This window comes from Mus musculus, chromosome 7 (assembly GCF_000001635.26).
Source record: "Mus musculus strain C57BL/6J chromosome 7, GRCm38.p6 C57BL/6J".
In the NCBI taxonomy this organism is placed as follows: domain Eukaryota; kingdom Metazoa; phylum Chordata; class Mammalia; order Rodentia; family Muridae; genus Mus; species Mus musculus.
Window position 1 is genome coordinate 102158511 of NC_000073.6, and position 18709 is coordinate 102177219.

At 36.0% G+C, this 18709-nt stretch overlaps 1 protein-coding gene across 10 annotated transcripts in view; it reads right to left on the reverse strand.

Annotated features, from left to right (window-relative positions):
- The window catches only part of Nup98 (nucleoporin 98), a 90767-nt gene that overhangs the window by 39111 nt on the left and 32947 nt on the right, over positions 1-18709 (reverse strand). For 8 of the 10 annotated variants that reach the window (XM_006507896.3, NM_001287164.1, XM_030242623.1 and 5 more), the window contains exons 11-14: positions 17803-17895; positions 10853-10993; positions 5179-5312; positions 2031-2218 (exon numbers count right to left, since the gene is read on the reverse strand). In XM_006507896.3, the coding sequence (XP_006507959.1) occupies positions 2031-2218; positions 5179-5312; positions 10853-10993; positions 17803-17895 (556 nt within the window). The remainder of the gene's footprint in view (positions 1-2030; positions 2219-5178; positions 5313-10852; positions 10994-17802; positions 17896-18709) is intronic. The other 2 variants (XM_030242624.1, XM_006507897.3) reach the window with 1 other exon arrangement.

Here is an 18709-nt window from a genome sequence, read left to right on the forward strand (position 1 = left end):
CTATAGTCACACCCTGACCCCTTTTTTATTTTGTTTTTTCAAAAAAAGATTTCTCTGTGTAGCCCTGGCTGTCCTGTCCTGGAACTGGGCACACAGAGAGCCACCTGCTTCTGCTCCCTCCGTGCTGGAACAAAGGTGTGCACCAACACTCAGCTTTTCCCAACCCGTATTTATTTGTAAGAAAAGGAGCTGTAATGAACTTATCATTTACCAACAAAGAATTCTAAGTAAGGAACTAAAAATAAAACATACACTTTTGCAATTAAAAAACTACTACTGCCTTTAAAAAAATGTTTGTGTGCCTACCTGTGTCTATCTAACTGCATATCGAGAATAAGCAACCCAGAATTGAGATGTCCCGTCTCTCAATGTCAGCAATCTGACATTGCTTCAGGGCCTTTCCCATGGATAACTTAATGGTGCCTAGTTTAACGCATCATTTATGTGGATTTTCCTATGCTTAACATTAATTCTTCCATATTCTTTCTTATTTTATCTCTTTCAAACTATTCTATTATTTGTTCTATATCCAGAAACAATTCTTATAAGAAATTAAAAAGAAGTGCAGATTCTTCTCAACCTGACCTTTCACTTTTCTTTTTCTCTGTGAAGCCCTGGCTAAATTGGAATTCACTGTAGAACAGGCAGGCCTAGAATATAATAATAATCCTTTATGTACTGTGTGGAAGCATCACCTGTCAATAAAAAGCTGGTGGCCTATTAGCAAAAGGCAGGAAGAAGAAGGCAGGAGGTTCCAGTAGAGGAAGATAGGAACAAGAAATGGTGAGAGTGGGGAAGCTCCACTATCTGGAGAAAGTTGGATGTATAAAACTAAGGAGAGGTAACCAGCTATGTGGCAGACACAGAACAGTTTAAATGGGTAAAATAAGTTATGAGCTACTGGGAACAACCCTAGTTTATGGTCTTGGAATTTTTTATAAATAATAAGCTTCTGAGTTGTTATTTGGAAACTGGAGCATGGTTAGAAATGCACACTAGAAGTCAGAGATCCACTTGCCTTGGCCTCCCAAGTGTTTGGATTAAAAGCATATACCACCGTAGAGGTATTTTAATACAGCAACATGGCTACTCTGACCCTATCCAAAAGCCTTTTAGGCCTGTGTGATCTGTCTGGAATTCAGATACAAGCTTAGTACATGTCTTTAATCCCAAACAATGAAGGTAAAGTTAGTATAGAGAAGGAAGCCTTATGTTTGAAAGTGATGTCTAATTGAGGGGCAGACAAACTGACAAATCTGAGGATAGTTTGACAGACTAGGATGTGCTCAACTCTCAGGAGAACAGAGAGAAAACAGGCAACATAAGAGGGAGTGGCGCAGAAGAAGAGAGCAAAGAGGCAGACTTAGCAGAACGGTTGGTTTTACAGAGACAGGCTGCAAAGAGAGAACAAGCTAGACACAGGGGAAGACAGACAAGTCAGAGAAAGAGGAGCAGCCAGAAGATTAGAATAGATTTCCAAAGTTAGTCTGAGACCAAGCAGTGCAATTCAGTCAGAAGCTGAGAGAAGCCAAATTGAGTCAGTCACCCTGGAGAGGAGTTTGAGCCAGAATAGCTGAGTTAAGCCAGCCAAAAGATTTCAGAAAGAACTAGAAAGGGTGAGTGAGCATTTTCAGCAGTAAGTCTCAGAGGATGAAAATATTCTAGGCTTAGATTAGATTGTATAGAGGCTAGAAGCGTCAAGGACTAGGTTAGCAGACAGTGACAGGAAAATGAAAGTTACATTTACATACCACCACCATTCAGCAACCTTTAACATTTCTTAAAACATCTTTTTTATTCTTCTAGGGATCCAAAAAGGACCTTATACATGCTAGGCAAGTAATTGAGCTATATAGGCCTTGATTATTTGAGTTATAAATACAAAGGTAATTTCATACAAAAATAAAATCATGAACATATAAAATTAAAATCACAGTCATCAAAATATCTGTTAAGTATTTTTACCCAAGGATAATTACACTTATTGCTTAAATAACCATATCATTTTGTTTAACCAAAACAAAACTCACTTAGGCATGAATGCTCCGTTGGCTAGAGATGGTTCATCGTCATCCAGCCCATCAAAGAGATGTGATTTGGCTGTGCCTGTTGTTTGCAAAGCCTTTGGCCTGACTCTGGTAGCAGGGCGAGGTGTAAGTTTATAATGAGTAGGTGTTGTAAGAGCTTTCTGAGCAGCTGGATTGGTTGGTTTCAGTCTCTGAAAAAGAAAAGAAAAGAAAAGAAAAGAAAAGAAAAGAAAAGAAAAGCAGAGCAAGCTTAATATGGTGGCTTACATTTGTAACCCCAGCAGCTAGTAGACTAAGGCAAGAGGAATATCACCCTTTCATTGCCAACCTGTTTATACAGAAAGACCCAGACCTGCCATGTCTATTTAGCAAGGCATTATTTCACTGTATTAAAAGAAAAAGTATCAAGGAATATTCCTGTTTATTTCAAATGTATGGTACTAATTTTAATAATCAGAAAACCAAACCAGGGCCAGTGACTCACATCTTACCATTCCCACCACCCTTTGGAGAATTCTCTAAACCTCAAAAAAGATTATAGATTTCTCTATATAGTTTTGTTTGCCTGTAACTTGCTATATAGAGCAGGATGGCCTTGAACTCTCACACTTACCTTCGCCTCTCAAGTGTGACGATTAAAGGCATATACCACCATGCTTGGCTTTCACATCTTTAATCTCCAAGTTGAAGCCATACTAAGTTAACCAAATTTCAAATTTCATCTTCTCTTTGAAGTACCAGCCACTTAAGCCAAGGACACGAATGCCTACATCACATGTGTACAGGAAATGTGGACTCTGTGCCTGCCTGGTTTTTTGATTATTAAGACTAGTCTATAGTATCTTTCTATAGAACTGGTATTTATTTATATTTACTTACCCATCTTTCAAGGTTCCACTTCAACTAACTTATCGAACATCTTTCTAAAAATTTTATTTCACTCAGGCAGTGATGGTACATGCCTTTAATCCCAGCACTCTGGAGGCAGAGGCAGGCAGATTTCTGAATTATCGGCTAGCCTGGTCTACAGAGTGAATTCCAGGACAGACAACGTTACTCAAACCTTGTCTCAAAAAACAATCCCCCAAAAACCTAAAAAAATAACTTGTATATATGTATATTTGTGTGCAAGTGTATGTGCAGGCAGGTAACTAAGGATATTAGAGGGTACTGCAGCTAGGTCCTCTGCAAGAGCAGTAACTGAGCCACCTCCAGCCTCTGAACTAACATTCTTTAAAATGTAACTGGTAAACTAGATTTGGAAAGTGCTTAATAAGTGAGATGTACTAATACAGCATTCTTAATATGTCCTGTAAAAATTTTTCCTATGAAAAATTATTACCAGAACAATTTATAAAATAAGCATTACAATATTTATACTTAAGGAAATATAGTTAACAAAATATTAAAATCTATAGAAACAATTTTTCACATTAACTATAATTTTACTCTTCAAGAGAAACTGTTGAGCATGTGAGGCAATCATGTATCCCCAAGACTTCAAAGGTGGAGGGAGGAGGTCAAGAAATTTAATGTTTACATTTAAAAACTGTCATGTCTAGTGTGGTAGTGCATGTTTTAATCCCAGCACCTGCAGCGGCAGAGGCAGGCATAGCTCTATGAATCTGAAGCCAGCAAAATAGAGTATGACTATGTCACATAACAAAACAAAGAAAACAAAAGACTGTCATAATTTACTTTCTTTCTAGAACAGGCTGCTCTCGTGAACATTCTCAGTGAGCTTTTTGTGAGATGACTCAGCAGGTAAAGGAACCTAAATCTGATTGATGATTGGATTTTGATTCTAGGAACCCACTAAATGGGAGGGACAAAAACCATCCTCGGATAATATACAGGCACAATTGCAAATACACACATACATGTATGTCCACACATGTGAGGACACAAAGTTACTTTTCATGACCTTTTATAACTTAGTGCCTTTCCTTAGAATGTCCTTATTTCTACATTATCCTTCAAAAGAAAAATATCACCTCCTCTGAAAACTTTCAGATTCATACAAGTATAGTATGCTTCTTATCATTTTTTGAGAGAGGGTCTCAGTATGCAGACCTGTCTAACTTGAAACTTACTATCTAGACCAGACTGATCTAGAACTCACCGCAATCTGCTTTTCTCTGCTTCCTGAGCACTAGCATTGGTATGCACTAGAACACAAGGCATACTTAGAAACTTTTATCAAAGCTCTCATAACATAAAAATTTACCACTGTACATAATTGTCCGAGTTCACTTCTGTTGCTAAAATACCCTGACCAAAAGCAACTTAGGGTACACAGGTCTGTTTTAGCTCACAATTCCATATTACGATGCTGGGCTGTCAAGGCAGGAACCTAAAACAGCTATCAACTCCTATGCACAATCAAGAGCTGAGAGGAATGAATCCATGTATGCCCAGTGTTATACAGCACAGGGTTCTAAAGCAAGGAATGATGCTGCTCACACTTAGGCTGTGTCTTCCCATATCAACTGAGGCAATAAAGACAATATCCCCGAACTTAAGTCCTGATTAAGTGATCTCTCATCGAGATTCTTTCCAAGTGATGCTACATTTTGGCAAGTTGACAAAATTAACCATTTCAATAATTCAGTAATTTTTATAGCTTTTACAAGCTTAAGCATTATCACTATCTAATTCTAGCATATTTACATCACTTCAAAGATACTCTGTATTTCTTTCTCACCCCTTGTCAATCACAAATCCACTTTTTCTACAAATCCTGACTTCTGGATATATCAATATAAACAAAATAATGCAGCAACCTGCTGGCGTCTCTCGCTCTGTAAGCTTTAAAGGCTCACTCATGTACTCTGTTCCTTTCAATGGATGATGTTGTCCATTATATAACATTGTTGACTTATCAAGCATGAAGCCCTGAGTTTGGTCCCTAAAAGCCATGTTAGAAAAGCCTTCACCCCAGCTCTGGAAAAACTGAGACAAGAGGAGCCCTAATATCAGAACCACCTACTTATTTACCCAACCTTCACTGACACTTTTCACAAGGTGGAATGTCAAAATGCAGTGCTCTGATGATATATACACTTTACTTGGAAATATCTGTTAACTGTTGTCTCTTTGGTAGATAAATCATTTTTAGTCTTTCCCAATAAAAATTTTTAAAAAAATTTACCTCTTCTTTCTTCTTAGGATCTGACATAGGATTCCGGAAGAGGGGGGAGTCTCCAAAGGGTGAGTATGTTAGGCTATTGAGGTGCTGCTGGAGAACAGCCTGCTGGGCAGCAGAAGCATTTGGATCTGTCAAAGCTATTCAAAAAAGAAAAGGATGGGTGGTGGGGAGTAAGTTCAAGGATCCAACACATTAGTTATTAGAGAACTCAACACTCTTTAAGGAATGACATCTTTGAATGTTCTGGCCCATTCAATAGTTAAGCAAGACAAAGAACAAACTAAAAACACAGAACCATGAATTAAGAAAAAGTGAACAAAGACAAGGAAATCCCATTTCATAAGAGACATTACATATAAAAATTCACTGTAAAACTAATCAAATACAAATCAAAATAGCCTAGAAAGAACATGCTGTAACTGTCTAACTGCCACTGGCACACATTATAAAACAGTTATAACTTTTGATCTCTAGAAACAAAGGTTCTTCCAGCTGGGTAAAATAGCATTTGCTTAAAAAGCCCACCATTCTAGAAGCTAAGACACAAGAATCAGGAGTTCAAGTCTAGCCTTGACCACAAACTAAGTTCTAAGCCAGCCAGCTAATTTAATTTTCTCTCAAAGCACAAGAATGAATATTTCCTATCAGCCACAGAAAATTCAGAGAACAGACGAAGGCATCAATAAAGACTCTATTCATAATGTACAAAAATGTAGTGTATAAAACAGAAAAGCCAAACCAGTCATGGTATATATCCAATGATAAATTGTTTTCAAGAGAATCATTTCAAAAATACTTATCAAAGATTAAATCTCCAATTATCTGAGAGAGAAAAAACAAAAACAAAAAACCAGGTTTCTGTTGCTTACCAAGATTTAGAAATAGGCTGAAGTCAAAATATGGTAAGAATATATATTAAAAGAACTCTCGGGGCTGGTGAGATGGCTCAGCAGGTAAGAGCACCCGACTGCTCTTCCAAAGGTCCTTAGTTCAAATCCCAGCAACCACATTGTGGCTCACAACCATCTGTAACAAGATCTGATTCCCTCTTCTGGTGTGTCTGAAGACAGCTACAGTGTACTTACATATAATAAATAAATAAATCTTTTAAAAAAAAAAAAAGAACTCTCATATCACAACTATATGTTCTCACAATGGGGAATATAAAAGCAACAACAGCAGTAGCAACCACTGCCCCATCACCAGGATAATAAGCAATTAGAATTAAAATAATATCAGAACAAATCCATGTTTAGTCACATTGGTAGAACTGGGTGTATCCAGCTAAGGCTTGATGGCTCAAATCTGTAATTCTATCAATGGAAGGCTTAAGAGTTGCTATGAGTTTGAGGCCACTTAGGCTACAGAGAGACCCTGTCTGAAATACACACAAAGCTACACACTGTTCTAAGCTTAGACACTGGTGATATTGAAGGAGTAGTACAAATATGGTCAAGAATTCAGGACCTGGAGGAGATAATAATTTAAAGGAGATCATCTGAATTCAGACAAGTCACTAAAACAATTAAAGACTATTGACAAAAGTCAGCCATGGTGGCACATGTCTGTAATTCCAGCTACTTGAAAGGCTAAAGAAAAAGGAGGGGTGTGTTCAAGGTGTGTCCAGAACATATTTACAAGCTATCTTTTTATTTTTTTTTATTTATTTATTTTTGTTTTTCGAGACAGGGTTTCTCTGTGTATCCCTGGATGTCCTGGAACTCACTCTGTAGACCAGGCTGGCCTCGAACTCAGAAATCTGCCTGCCTCTGCCTCCCAAGTGCTGGGATTAAAGGTGTGTGCCATCACTGCCTGGCACAAGTTATCTTTTGATGCGTGGTATCCCAATAAAGAAAGTTATACAAGGAGACTAAGAAGTTTCAGACATAACAAACTTTTTTGCTTTGGTACTAAGGACTAAACCTAGGGCCTCATACATGCTAGGCAAAGACTACAGAGTGCTATACCCCTTGCTTAGCAACTCAGTATCTTTACTCATGATTTTGTTACTTGACAATCACTTATCCCTTTAAAAAAAGAAAGAAAGAAAGAAAGAAAGAAAGAAAGAAAGAAAGAAAGAAAGAAAGAAAGAAAGACCAACTGATCTCTAAAAGCTAACCTACAGGACACACTGAGTTGACTTGGTCACAAGAATAAAAAGGAAGGATCTGAGATCTAGAGTTAGGAGAACTGGCTTTTCCTCTGAGTTTCCGGGGGACTCACAACCATATGCAACTACAGTTCCAAAGTATCTGGGAGGTATATGGAAATACATGCAAGCAAAATACCTACATACATAATAAAAATTAAAAATCTTTAGCAAACCCAAGCATATCTAGGAAATTTTTTTTACGTTACAAGTACAGAAATTTTTCTATATCAAAAAAAGATTTAGGTCTGGAGAGATGGTTTGGCAATTAAAGCATATGTTGGTTTTCCAGAGAATCATAATTCAATTCCTAGCACCCACACTAGGCAGTTGACAAATATCTGTAACTTTCTGTAACTTTAGATCCAGAGGATTGATGCCTCTGGCCTACTTCAATACCCACACTTAGCATAGAAAGATACAAACAGACATACACATACACAGGCTTAAAAAGAAAGTCTTAAATAAAAGGTATGTGTGGAGAGTAAGGCTCAATGGTTAAGAGCACTTGTTACTGTTACAGAAATTCTGAGTTCAGTTCCCAGCATCCACATGGTGACTCAACAACTATCTGTAATCCAGTTCCAGGGAAACTAACACCCTCTTCTGGCCTTTGCAGATAGCAGACACACATGCATCCCAAACACTCATACACATAAAACAATCTAAAAAGTTTTTTTGAAGATACAGATAAGAGAGCTGACATGTGAGCAAAAATTAAGAGATCACTAATGAAACTACTATTGATATTATATTCTCATAACAACTGGAAAACATATCAAAGAATTATATTATGACCAAATCAAAGAAATTGATCAAGTCTTCCTCTCTTCTTTTTTTCTGACACAGGTTTCTCTGTGTAGCTCTGGTTGTCCTTCCCTTGAACCCAGAGATCTGCCTGCCTCTGTCTCCCAAGTACTGGGAAAAACAGTTCTGGTACACCAATTCTGTTTGGAGTTAGGAGGTCAAAAGAAGCAATACTTTAGTAGAATTTCTAAAGAGAAAAGTTTAAGTAATAATGAACAAAATGAGGACACTGATCTAGAATAACATATAGGGATGCCATCATGATGAATCTGAGGATAAGACTTCTGCCCAATAATGGTCAATTATAAGTCTAGCACCTTTTAATTAAGATTTTTTGATTAAAAAGTTAGATATTCTAAAAGCTAATATTTATAAATGGGCAATAATATACAACTGTAATATAAATCATATGTCAAGAGTTTAGTATAGTCATTCATGCCTATGTTCCCAGTACTTGGCAAGTCAGAGGCAAGGAAAATCAGGAGTTCCAGCCTTTGCTATATAGTATGAGCTACAAATGATCACGTCAAAATTAGAAGGGTAGAAACAGCATAGACCAGGAATATAACAAAGCTGTCATTGTGTGTCTACTTTGTATAGGTTCTTGGTCTGACTAATCTTTACACTACAAGATCAAAAGGGTAAAGTGGCATTCAAGTACCAGGGTTTGGAGGCAGGAGGATTCTCAGCTACATAGGGTATATGAGGTAAATCTGGGGTACATAGATCTGTCTTTAAAAAAAAAAATCCACTTATTAAACTATCCAGTGTCACTCTCCTAACTTTCCTGACACTCAACTGATAAGCTGTAATACCATAGAGCATGAAAACTTAAACAGCTCATGGAAAGGACAAAAGCAACTATTGAGAAAAACGGAGTCATCCACTAACTGAGAACTTATAACCCAACATTTAGAGAACGTTTAATTGTCTAGCTTTAAGACTATAAAGTATAAAATAAAAGATGCAGGCAAATAGACTTGCCAGTGAGGTTTTAATTATTTTATTTTAAAATATGAATGGAAAAGTTCATAAAGCAGGATCAAAATTAAAACAATCCTAATAAATTAAAGAAGCAAAGATACCTGAACGTTTTAGTATCAATTATCAAACCCAGAGTTTCAAGAAAAATCAATGCCTAAAAATATATGCCTAAAAAGAAAAATATTAAAAGAAATCTTTGGGGTTCTTTTTATTTGTTCTTTTGAGATAGGGACCTGTGTTAGCTGAGGTTGGCTCTGAATTTGCTATGCAGATGAGAAATACCTTGAATTCTTGATCCTGGTACCTTTCCAAGTGCCAAGTGGGTGCAGGAAAAAGTTATAAGCCATATCAACTATCAATATACAATTATGAAGACAGGGAGTTGGAGAGTTGGCTCAGCAGTTAAGAACACTTGTTGCTCTTGCAGAGAGAGGATCCATGTTCAAGTCCCAACACCCACATGAAGATTCAAAACTGTCCATAAATCCAGTGCCAGGGATCAGATTCTCTTCTGGTCTCCCTGTTGTGCCTGGCTATGCACTTGGTGCACGTACATACATGCAAGCAATACTCATACTCATAAATTAACACCTAAAAACATGGAAAGTAGGAAGGGGAAAGAGAGAAGACTAAAAAGACACTGATAGCCCACTGGTAAAGAAAATTCAACAATTATCACCTAGATGATAGACTTAGTATAAAGATACGCAGCTTAAATGTATAATGATATAAAATTGTAGTACAACATTGTGACAACACCTCATGAATTTAGTCATATAAAAACCTCATTTCTGCCTGGGTGTAATGGCACACACCTTTAATCCTGGCACCTAGAGGTAGGACCAAATGGATTTCTAAGTTCCAAGGCCAGCCTAGTCTACAGAGCAAGTTCCAGGACAGCCAAAGCTACATAGATAACCCCTTTCAAAAACAAAACTAAACAAAAAACAACAACAAAACAAAATCTCATTTCTCGGGCACAAGAGACAGGTCAGTAGTGAGGAGCACCGGCTGTCTACTACATAGGACTTAAGTATAGCTCTCAGTACCCACAGGGCAGGCAGCTCACAACTATCTCCAATAACAAAGAATTGGATGCCCTCTTCTGGATTCCACAAGTGCTAGGCACAAACAAGGTGCACAGGCTTACATGCAAGCCAAACATTCATCTACATAAAATAAAATTATAAAACCTTCAAAAAACAAAAACACCCCATTTCTTTCCCACACCTTATTAATGCTAGGTAATCCTAAGCTTTCATTTCAAGTGGTATAGTTTAAATATACTGAAATTTAAAACTTGAGTGAAGTACATAAAATATTTTAACAGAGTGAAAACTTACGAAAATTAGTGAGTGTAGAATATTAGCACCAGGGAATAAAGAAAACAGGACATAGGTAAGTGAACTGAATACTATACTGTAACAAGTTAAATTTACTTATGTTAAAATGAAACATAATAATATAAGCACATTATACTTAGTAAAACAAACTTCATCATATGCAAGATAAATTTAAAGTAACAAAAATGATTTCTAAGGGAGACCAAGCCTAGGAATGAGGAGATGAAGGCTAGAATCTAAGTCCTTCTATAGTACATGGCTGTTTAATGATGTACATATATGCACACTACTTTAGTAGGAATGGGACAGTAGAAAAAAAAAAAAAAATCAAGCCAGCAAGCTAAGTATTAGAAAGAAATAAACTGTAAAGCCTTCTAAAGTGACTGACACTTACCTACTGGGGCCTGGGGGGCGCCAAAGCCCAAAATGGCTGTCGAAGTATTAAATCCAGGGGCCCCAAAGGCTCCTGTACCAAGAGGCCCTCCAATCTTAGGTTGGTTGTTTCCAAACAAAGATGCCTGTCCAGCACCAAGAGCTATGGAGACAAGAGGAAAGAACAAGTGCCACAGAAGATCCTTTGACTACTGTGCCAGAGGTCAGTTACTTAAAGATATAATACATTTGGAAGCTTCATCATGACCAGTCATTTCAGGAAAAGAGCTAATGTGATAAATTCTAGACTAGGCTGGGTACAGCAGAAGCAAAAACCATCTTCCATTGCATTCGCTTCCTCAACTATAACAAAAGATAGTTATGTCTGACTGAATAAACAAGGCATTAACTACCACTCTATAGGATAAACAATTTCCAAAGAATTAAAAAAAATAATTCCCTGTATATTTAAGTATTTACAAATCAAAATACCTAGTTGACCCAATCATAATGTCAACTTAAAAAAAAATAAATTATATGTGTTTGTGCATTTTGCCTGCCATATAAATATCTATGCACCACATACATGTCTACTCATGGAAGCCAAAAGGAGGCATCAAATCTCCTGAGACTAGAGTTATAGACAGTTGAGAGCTGCCATATGGATGTTGGGAATCAAATTCAGGACTTCTGGAAGGGTAGTTAGTGCTCCTAACTACTAAGCCATCTCTACAGCTCTAATACCAATACTCCAATTTTTAAACTGGCATAAGCCAATCAAATTACCTTCTTAAAATGGTTTTAAAAAAAATAGTAATACTTTATAACATCTGCTGAAAACATCTTTAAACTAAATAGACTTTCCTTTTCAAAGGCCAAATTACTCATGATGTTAAACATACTCAAGTCCCAAACCAAACTAGAATGATTGGAAGAACTCCTTTCTTTACCTAAACCATGAAAGTACAGATACACACCAGCATTATTTAAATAACAAAAACAAACAAAAACTGGGTAGTGACATGTCTTTAATACCAGCAGAGGTAAGATTGTCTTTTTGAGTTTGAGGACAGCCTGGTCTATACATCCAGTTTCAAGACAGCCAGGGATGTTATACAGAGAAAACATGTCTCAAAAATAAGAAGGAAAAACCAGTAGGGGGTGATAGAGAGATGGCTCAGTGGTCAAGAGCATCTGCTGCTCTTGCAGGAGATCCACACTTGATTCCAGCACCATCATGGTGGCTGCAAGTAGTCTGTAACTCCAGGTCCAGGAAATATGAAACCCTCTGATTTCATAGGCACTAGACATGAACATAGTGTACATACATACAAGCAGGCAAAACACTGATACACATAAAGCTATAACATCTTAAACATTTTTAACATAGCAGAGAAAGTATTTTCTGCCTCTTATTATTTAGTATTTGTGTGTCTTAGGAATCAAATTCTTCTTAAAGAAAATATTAGTTCCCTAGACAGAAGCATACATTATATATATATCTCACAGAAATCAACCCTTATTTATTTATATAGTTAGTGTCTGTATAGCCAAACTACTCAAAAAGTATTCAAAGGTCAATGTATTAGAAAAATGTACTTCTATTGATTGAATTTGAATCTCCATCACTCAAAAAGGGAAACTGTAAATGACACCAATTTAGCTCATGCTCTCCCCACAAATAGTGTTTACAGATAATACTGTGAAATTCAAAGTTCAAACTTCAGAACAGGTAATTCTTACTTTCTTTCTTTTTTTTTTTTTTTTTTGGTTTTTCGACACAGGGTTTATAGCCCTGGCTGTCCTGGAACTCACTCTGTAGAACAGGCTGCAGGCTGGCCTCAAACTCAGAAATCTGCCTGCCTCTTCCTCCCAAGTGCTGGAATTAAAGGTGTGTGCCACCATTCTATGGCAGAACAGGTACTTCTTAAAGCTCAATGTCTTTATATTTATTAGCAAATAGTCATGGAAACTCTATGACGTTTGATAACTCTTATAATCCTACTCTCCCTATGCGATCTATTGCTACCAAGATTAGAGGTGTAAATTTCTCTAAATTTGTCTTTTAGTTTATTTACATAGACAAAGCATAAAGAATACACTGTAACAAAAATATAGTCTGTAGCCTATGAAGAATAATTGTCAAGGCCAAATATTAAAAGTTAATCTATTATATTGTGGAATTGAGATGACTCAATGGTTAAGAGCACCAACTGCTCTTCGAGAAGTCCCAAGTTCAATTTCCAGCAACCACATAGTGGCTCACAACCTTCTGTAAAATAAATTTTCATTTCCTCAAAAAGAAAAAAAAAATGTCATTAAAAAAAAAAGGAAAGAAAGAAAGAGAGAGATAGTATCAGGAACAAAATGGTACTGAGCTTGTACTAAAGGCAGAGAAATTGTTAAAATCATTATCGTCAAAGTCCAGAATCCAAGGAGAAATATTATCACACGAAAATAAGACTCAAACATGAAAAAACTTGTCTGCAAACAAAATAAATGACAAACAAAGCCAGGCGGTGGTGGCGCACACCTTTAATCCCAGCGCTCAGAAGGCAGAGGCAGGTGGATTTCTGAGTTCGAGGCCAGCCTGGTCTACAAAGTGAGTTCTAGGACAGCCAGGGCTATACAGAGAAATCCTGCCTGGAAAAAAAAAAAAAAAGACAAACAAAAAGACTTGAACAAAAATGCTTTGTCATTTAGCAGAAACTATGTTTTGATTTTGAGTGTGACATTTTTCTCAGTTAATAATGTTAATATATTTGCAACTGCAGGCACACATGAATATCCTCACCATGCTTGCTTAAAGATAGTAAGGGCAAGCTATGATGTTTGTTAAGCTAATTATATTAAACATGTATTTTGAATTGAATGATGCAATTATCAAGATGTGATTACAATCTAAACAAATGGGCACCTGATTTGCTAAACAGAGACATCTACGTCAAGTGTATTCTCATAAACTCTTTAGAGTTAAAACCACACTTGGTAGTAACACACATCTGTAATTTAGTACACAATGACTGAAGCAGGAGGAGAGCAAACTTACACCTAGCTTATGCTACAAGACATACTGTTTTGTTTTGTTTTGTACTATCTGGGAAAGTAGCTCAGTTGGTAGAACTATGGTTCAATACCACAGCACCACATAAACACTGGGAAAAGAAAGCAGGAGGAACAGAACTTCATGGTCTTCCTTTGTTTTTGGCTACACAAAACGTTTGAAGCTAGTTTGGAATACATAAAGACGACTTCAAAACTAAAATCTTTTGTGTTTGGATCTATATAAACAGACATAAATAATTTCCTTCAAAAAGCCTGATAACAAAGCCATTATTAACTATAGGATTAGAAGAAAATACTGTTGAATACTGCTTATATTTTGGGATCATTTTATGTTCTCTATCTCTCTCACATACATACACACACTCATACAGAGAACAAAATAATAATCATGTTTTAGTTTTTAATTCTCTTTAAACTAGTATAATTTTGGCATGTTAAAAAGTTCAAGGGGTTGTAGGGCCTGATGATGCACACCTTTAATCCTAGCACTCAAAGGAAGAAAGGCAGAGAGATCTCTGATTCTAAGACCACCAAAGTGTTCCAAAACAGCCAGGGCTACAGAGAGACCATGTCTCAATAAACAAAAACAAAGAAGGAAAGCTCAAGGCTGGCTTGTTGTGGTGGCACACATCTTTAATGTCAGCAAGAGAACTGATCAATACAGAGCAAAGGAGTAGATTTTGAATCAAGTTACTGAAAACAGCCAAATTAAAGCAGAGGAGAGGCAGGAGCATAGATTTTAAAAGCCTTGAAAAGCCCAGCATGATGGAGCAGCAACTCTCACAACCAGGAGGCAGAAGATGGAAGATCTTTTGAGATCTTTTTGAGACCAGTCTGGTTTATTTAGGGAGTTAAAAGACAGCAAGGGTTACATAGTGACACCCTGCCTCAAAAATTAGTTAAATTAAAATAAAATACAAAGCTAAAGGTCAGCCTGGAGTGAAAGCTCAATTTATAAGAATGCTTGCCCACCATGAAAAGACCCTGGGTTCAATCCCAGCAGTTCAAACCTAGTCTGGAAAAAAAAAAAAAACCTAAAGCCTCCCCACACCCCAAAAAAAGATGTGTGTGTGGGATGGGGGGGGCCAAATAAAATCTACCATGCAACCATTAGAAGTTATATATAATAAGCATAATTTATTAAAAATAAGCCATGACAGAAAGATCCAAATAACCAATTGACTCACATAAAGATTTGCACTTTCATCACTAATCACTGGAATATGTCAGTTTCCACTACTACATATGCAAAAAGAACAAGTTCAGTAAGGGATCTAGGGAGATGCCTCAGCTGTTAGGAATACTGGCTGCACCTCCAGAGGTCCAAGGTTCGGTTCCCGCACCCAAATTACAGATAACAATCACCTGTAACTTCAGATCCAGTAATAAGTGCACTCTCCTGACCTCCACAGACAGACGCATGCACAGATATGTATATGTATGTAAGTACGCATGCTTGCTTACACACTCACTCACATAAAAACCCTCTTAAAAAAGAAAAAGAAAAGGTCCAATAAGTTCATGTGACAGTACATACTTATATTAGTTTCAGGTACCCGACTAGAAGAATCTCTTAAGCCTAGTAGTTTATAACTGTATTTAAAAAAAATATATAGAAAGGGCCATGCACAAGATGCAGCTAAAAGGGAAATGAGATTCTACTTCACAAAAATCAAACAACACAGAAAAATAAACACCTCAAACAATATAAAAACCAATGGAAAATGACATTGATTTTTCAAGATAAATCAACAAGACCAACCAATAATAATGTATATCTTATAGATACGAATTCAATTTTATTTACCTAATTATTAATTATACAGCATCATAAATGCAAAATTATTTAACAGAAATGCTCACTGAAGAGGTTTACTATCATTATCAAAAAACATTGATAGTACTAGAAAGTTAAGATAAATTATGGTTTAGATAAGGTAAGTGCAAATGACCTTGTGTATATACACACATATACACAAATATTAATTCATTATTTTCAAATGAAATCTATACACATGGACCAAAGCAAAATGAGCTAATGTTTAAAAAAGAGAAAAGAAAAAATACAATGAGATACAAAATATAGCACATATTTATCTAAAATAAAACTTGAGGAAATGGTTATTATCTTACTGTGTACAGTAATTTTTAGTTCATTCTTTTAAATCCTAGTTGCAGCCCAAGACAACAATGTACATCAATGCCATCTCAGCTTTGAGTCTAAGCTAATTCATGGGTATTCTTTCCCTGTATTTGTATTTTTCTGTATTTGTTCTGCTAAAACAAAATCCAAAGCAAGATTCACTAATATAGGAATGAACCAGGGAAGAGGCGGTGGGGTGGATCTATGGCAGAGAATTTCCCTAACATGTATATAACTCTGGCTTCAATCCTCAGCAGTTCAGAATATCTCAGGTAAATCAAAACTACAACTAAACCTCCTAAACATAAAATCATTATGTATATACGTATAATGCAACCATGTTTGAAAATAAATTAAGAGAAGGGGATATGAACAAGCTACATCTAAAATCAAACAGCTGATTACTTCACAGCTGAAAAACTGGGAGACTTTTCATGGTATTTCTGAATTGTTGAAATATTGTAATAACACTTATTTCAAAAAGAAAGGTTAACTGGATATAGTGATGTATGCACACTTTTAATTCCAGCACTTGGGAGTCAGAGACAGGTAGTTTGGTGATAGGACAGCCTAAAGACTGTATCCTGTATATAAGTAAGATATGCAGCAGCACTTGGCTTTAATTCTACATTTGCATTATTTTCTAATTTTTTACAACTATTTTTAAGAGATTGAAGAAAACACGAATTCAAAGAGTTTGTTACGGATATGTTGTATAAACATCTAAGTTGTGCATTTATTCAAACTAACATACGCCGTGTGTGTCTCTGTAAGTGCAAGACTTTTGCTCTGTGAATTTATTTTGTAAGGAATACTTTTGGTACAATTTTCTGTTCCAGGAAATGTGTGTTTTTAATCCTTCCTGATTATGCACCAAGGTTAATAAACAACAATCATTTCTCCTCCCCCCCCCAAAAAAAAGGCTAGCCTGATCTACATATCAAGCTTGAAGTCATCCAAAACTACATAGTGAGACCCTGCCTCAAAGAACAAGGAACCAAAAAGGTTAACATTCAAAGAAATAGAAAAGAAATGTCTATTAAGATGGAATAGACAACCATATCACAAAAGCAAAGAAAACAGTAGAAGCAGATATTATGAAAGTAAGTAGTTTTACAACTAAATCACTACACCAATGATGAGAGAACTAGGTAAGGTAAGCAAATATATGTGCTTAAACACTATCTTACTGGACATGGAGAAATACACACCTTTAGGGACCCTCCCCCTTTCCAATGATCAAAACAGGAAAACTGAAAGGTAAATATTTTAAATGAACTAAAAAATAATAGGAGGAAGAGGGATAAAAGTTAGAAGAAAGAGCTATGCACAAGCCTTGCAACACTGTGGAACATTTGTTAATTACTACAGCATATACTCTCTATGCTTTGTCTTATTATGAGGCTTAACTAATGAACAATTCCAAGTCTAAATCATTCGTACAAAAGCTAAGAAAAAGGGATTTAAAAGTTATTGTCACTACACTAATAATTCTCACATTTTAAACTTAAAAACTCTCGGACAGAGCAGGACTAGAGAACACCAAACTTTATGTGGAAAGGCTTTTCTATAATTTAAAATATACATTTTGTGAACTTAATATAAATGTGCTAACCTAGTAAAATATTAAGTGATGGAAATACATTAATAAATCTATTCATAAAAATGAAAAAAATTAAGCCTCTTATTTATAAGCACATGAGATAATAAAAATCAAACTCAAGATATTTTACTTCCTAATATTCATGCAATCATTTTCTTACCTGTTCCAAATCCTGTACCAAGTCCAGTTCCCAAAGTTCCAGCTGCTGGCTTACTTCCAAAAATACTGCTCCCACTGTTATTTGTGCCAAACCCTAAGCAGATAAAAGAATAAGTGGATTGTAATTTTTAAATTCTCAATTTTCTTTAAAAGGGGGTTTTAACACAAAGATAATTGTTCTTAAATTATGCATCTTTAGGTTATAATATTAATAAACCCCAAATTATCAGCTAATGTAACTTGTTAAAAAATTCTGAGACCTGAAAACAAGTCTTTGTATTTACTTAACTGCATCTTTATGCTGATATATCAATTCAGCATTAAAGCAACACACACAGGCTTGATATTTGAGCTTTGTTAAGGCTTTCAAAGTCAGTACACATGATTCAGGTTTACTAACAAACAGAAAAATTCAATCCCACAAATTTTCACTAAAAAAAAAAAATAAAAGTTTACTGAATCTAAAGGAATAGAAAATGACCCATAAAAATCTTTCTAGCAATTTTTGTTTTAAACTGATAGATCTCACATGGCAGCAATGTATGGCTGATTATGTGAGGTGATTTAACAATGCCACACTTAGTAAATTCATAGGCTCAGTCAGATAGCTACTTTTTCTTTCCTTTAACAAGTTTTGGTATTCCTTTTGACAAAACAAATAAATGCATCATTAATCTCTAATGCTAAGAAATGATCAATCATAGACCAGAAAAGTCTTGTTTTTAACATATGCAGTCATATAAAAATTATCATGGAAGCTCAGTGTGATGGCTCATGCTTGCAATTCAACCTCTTTGAAGGCCAAGGCCATCGCATAGCAAGACACTGTCTATAGAAGGGAGAATAGGTAGAGAAGAAATAAAACCTCAGCAGTAAAGAGAGTACTCTGACGTCGTTGACAGAATCAC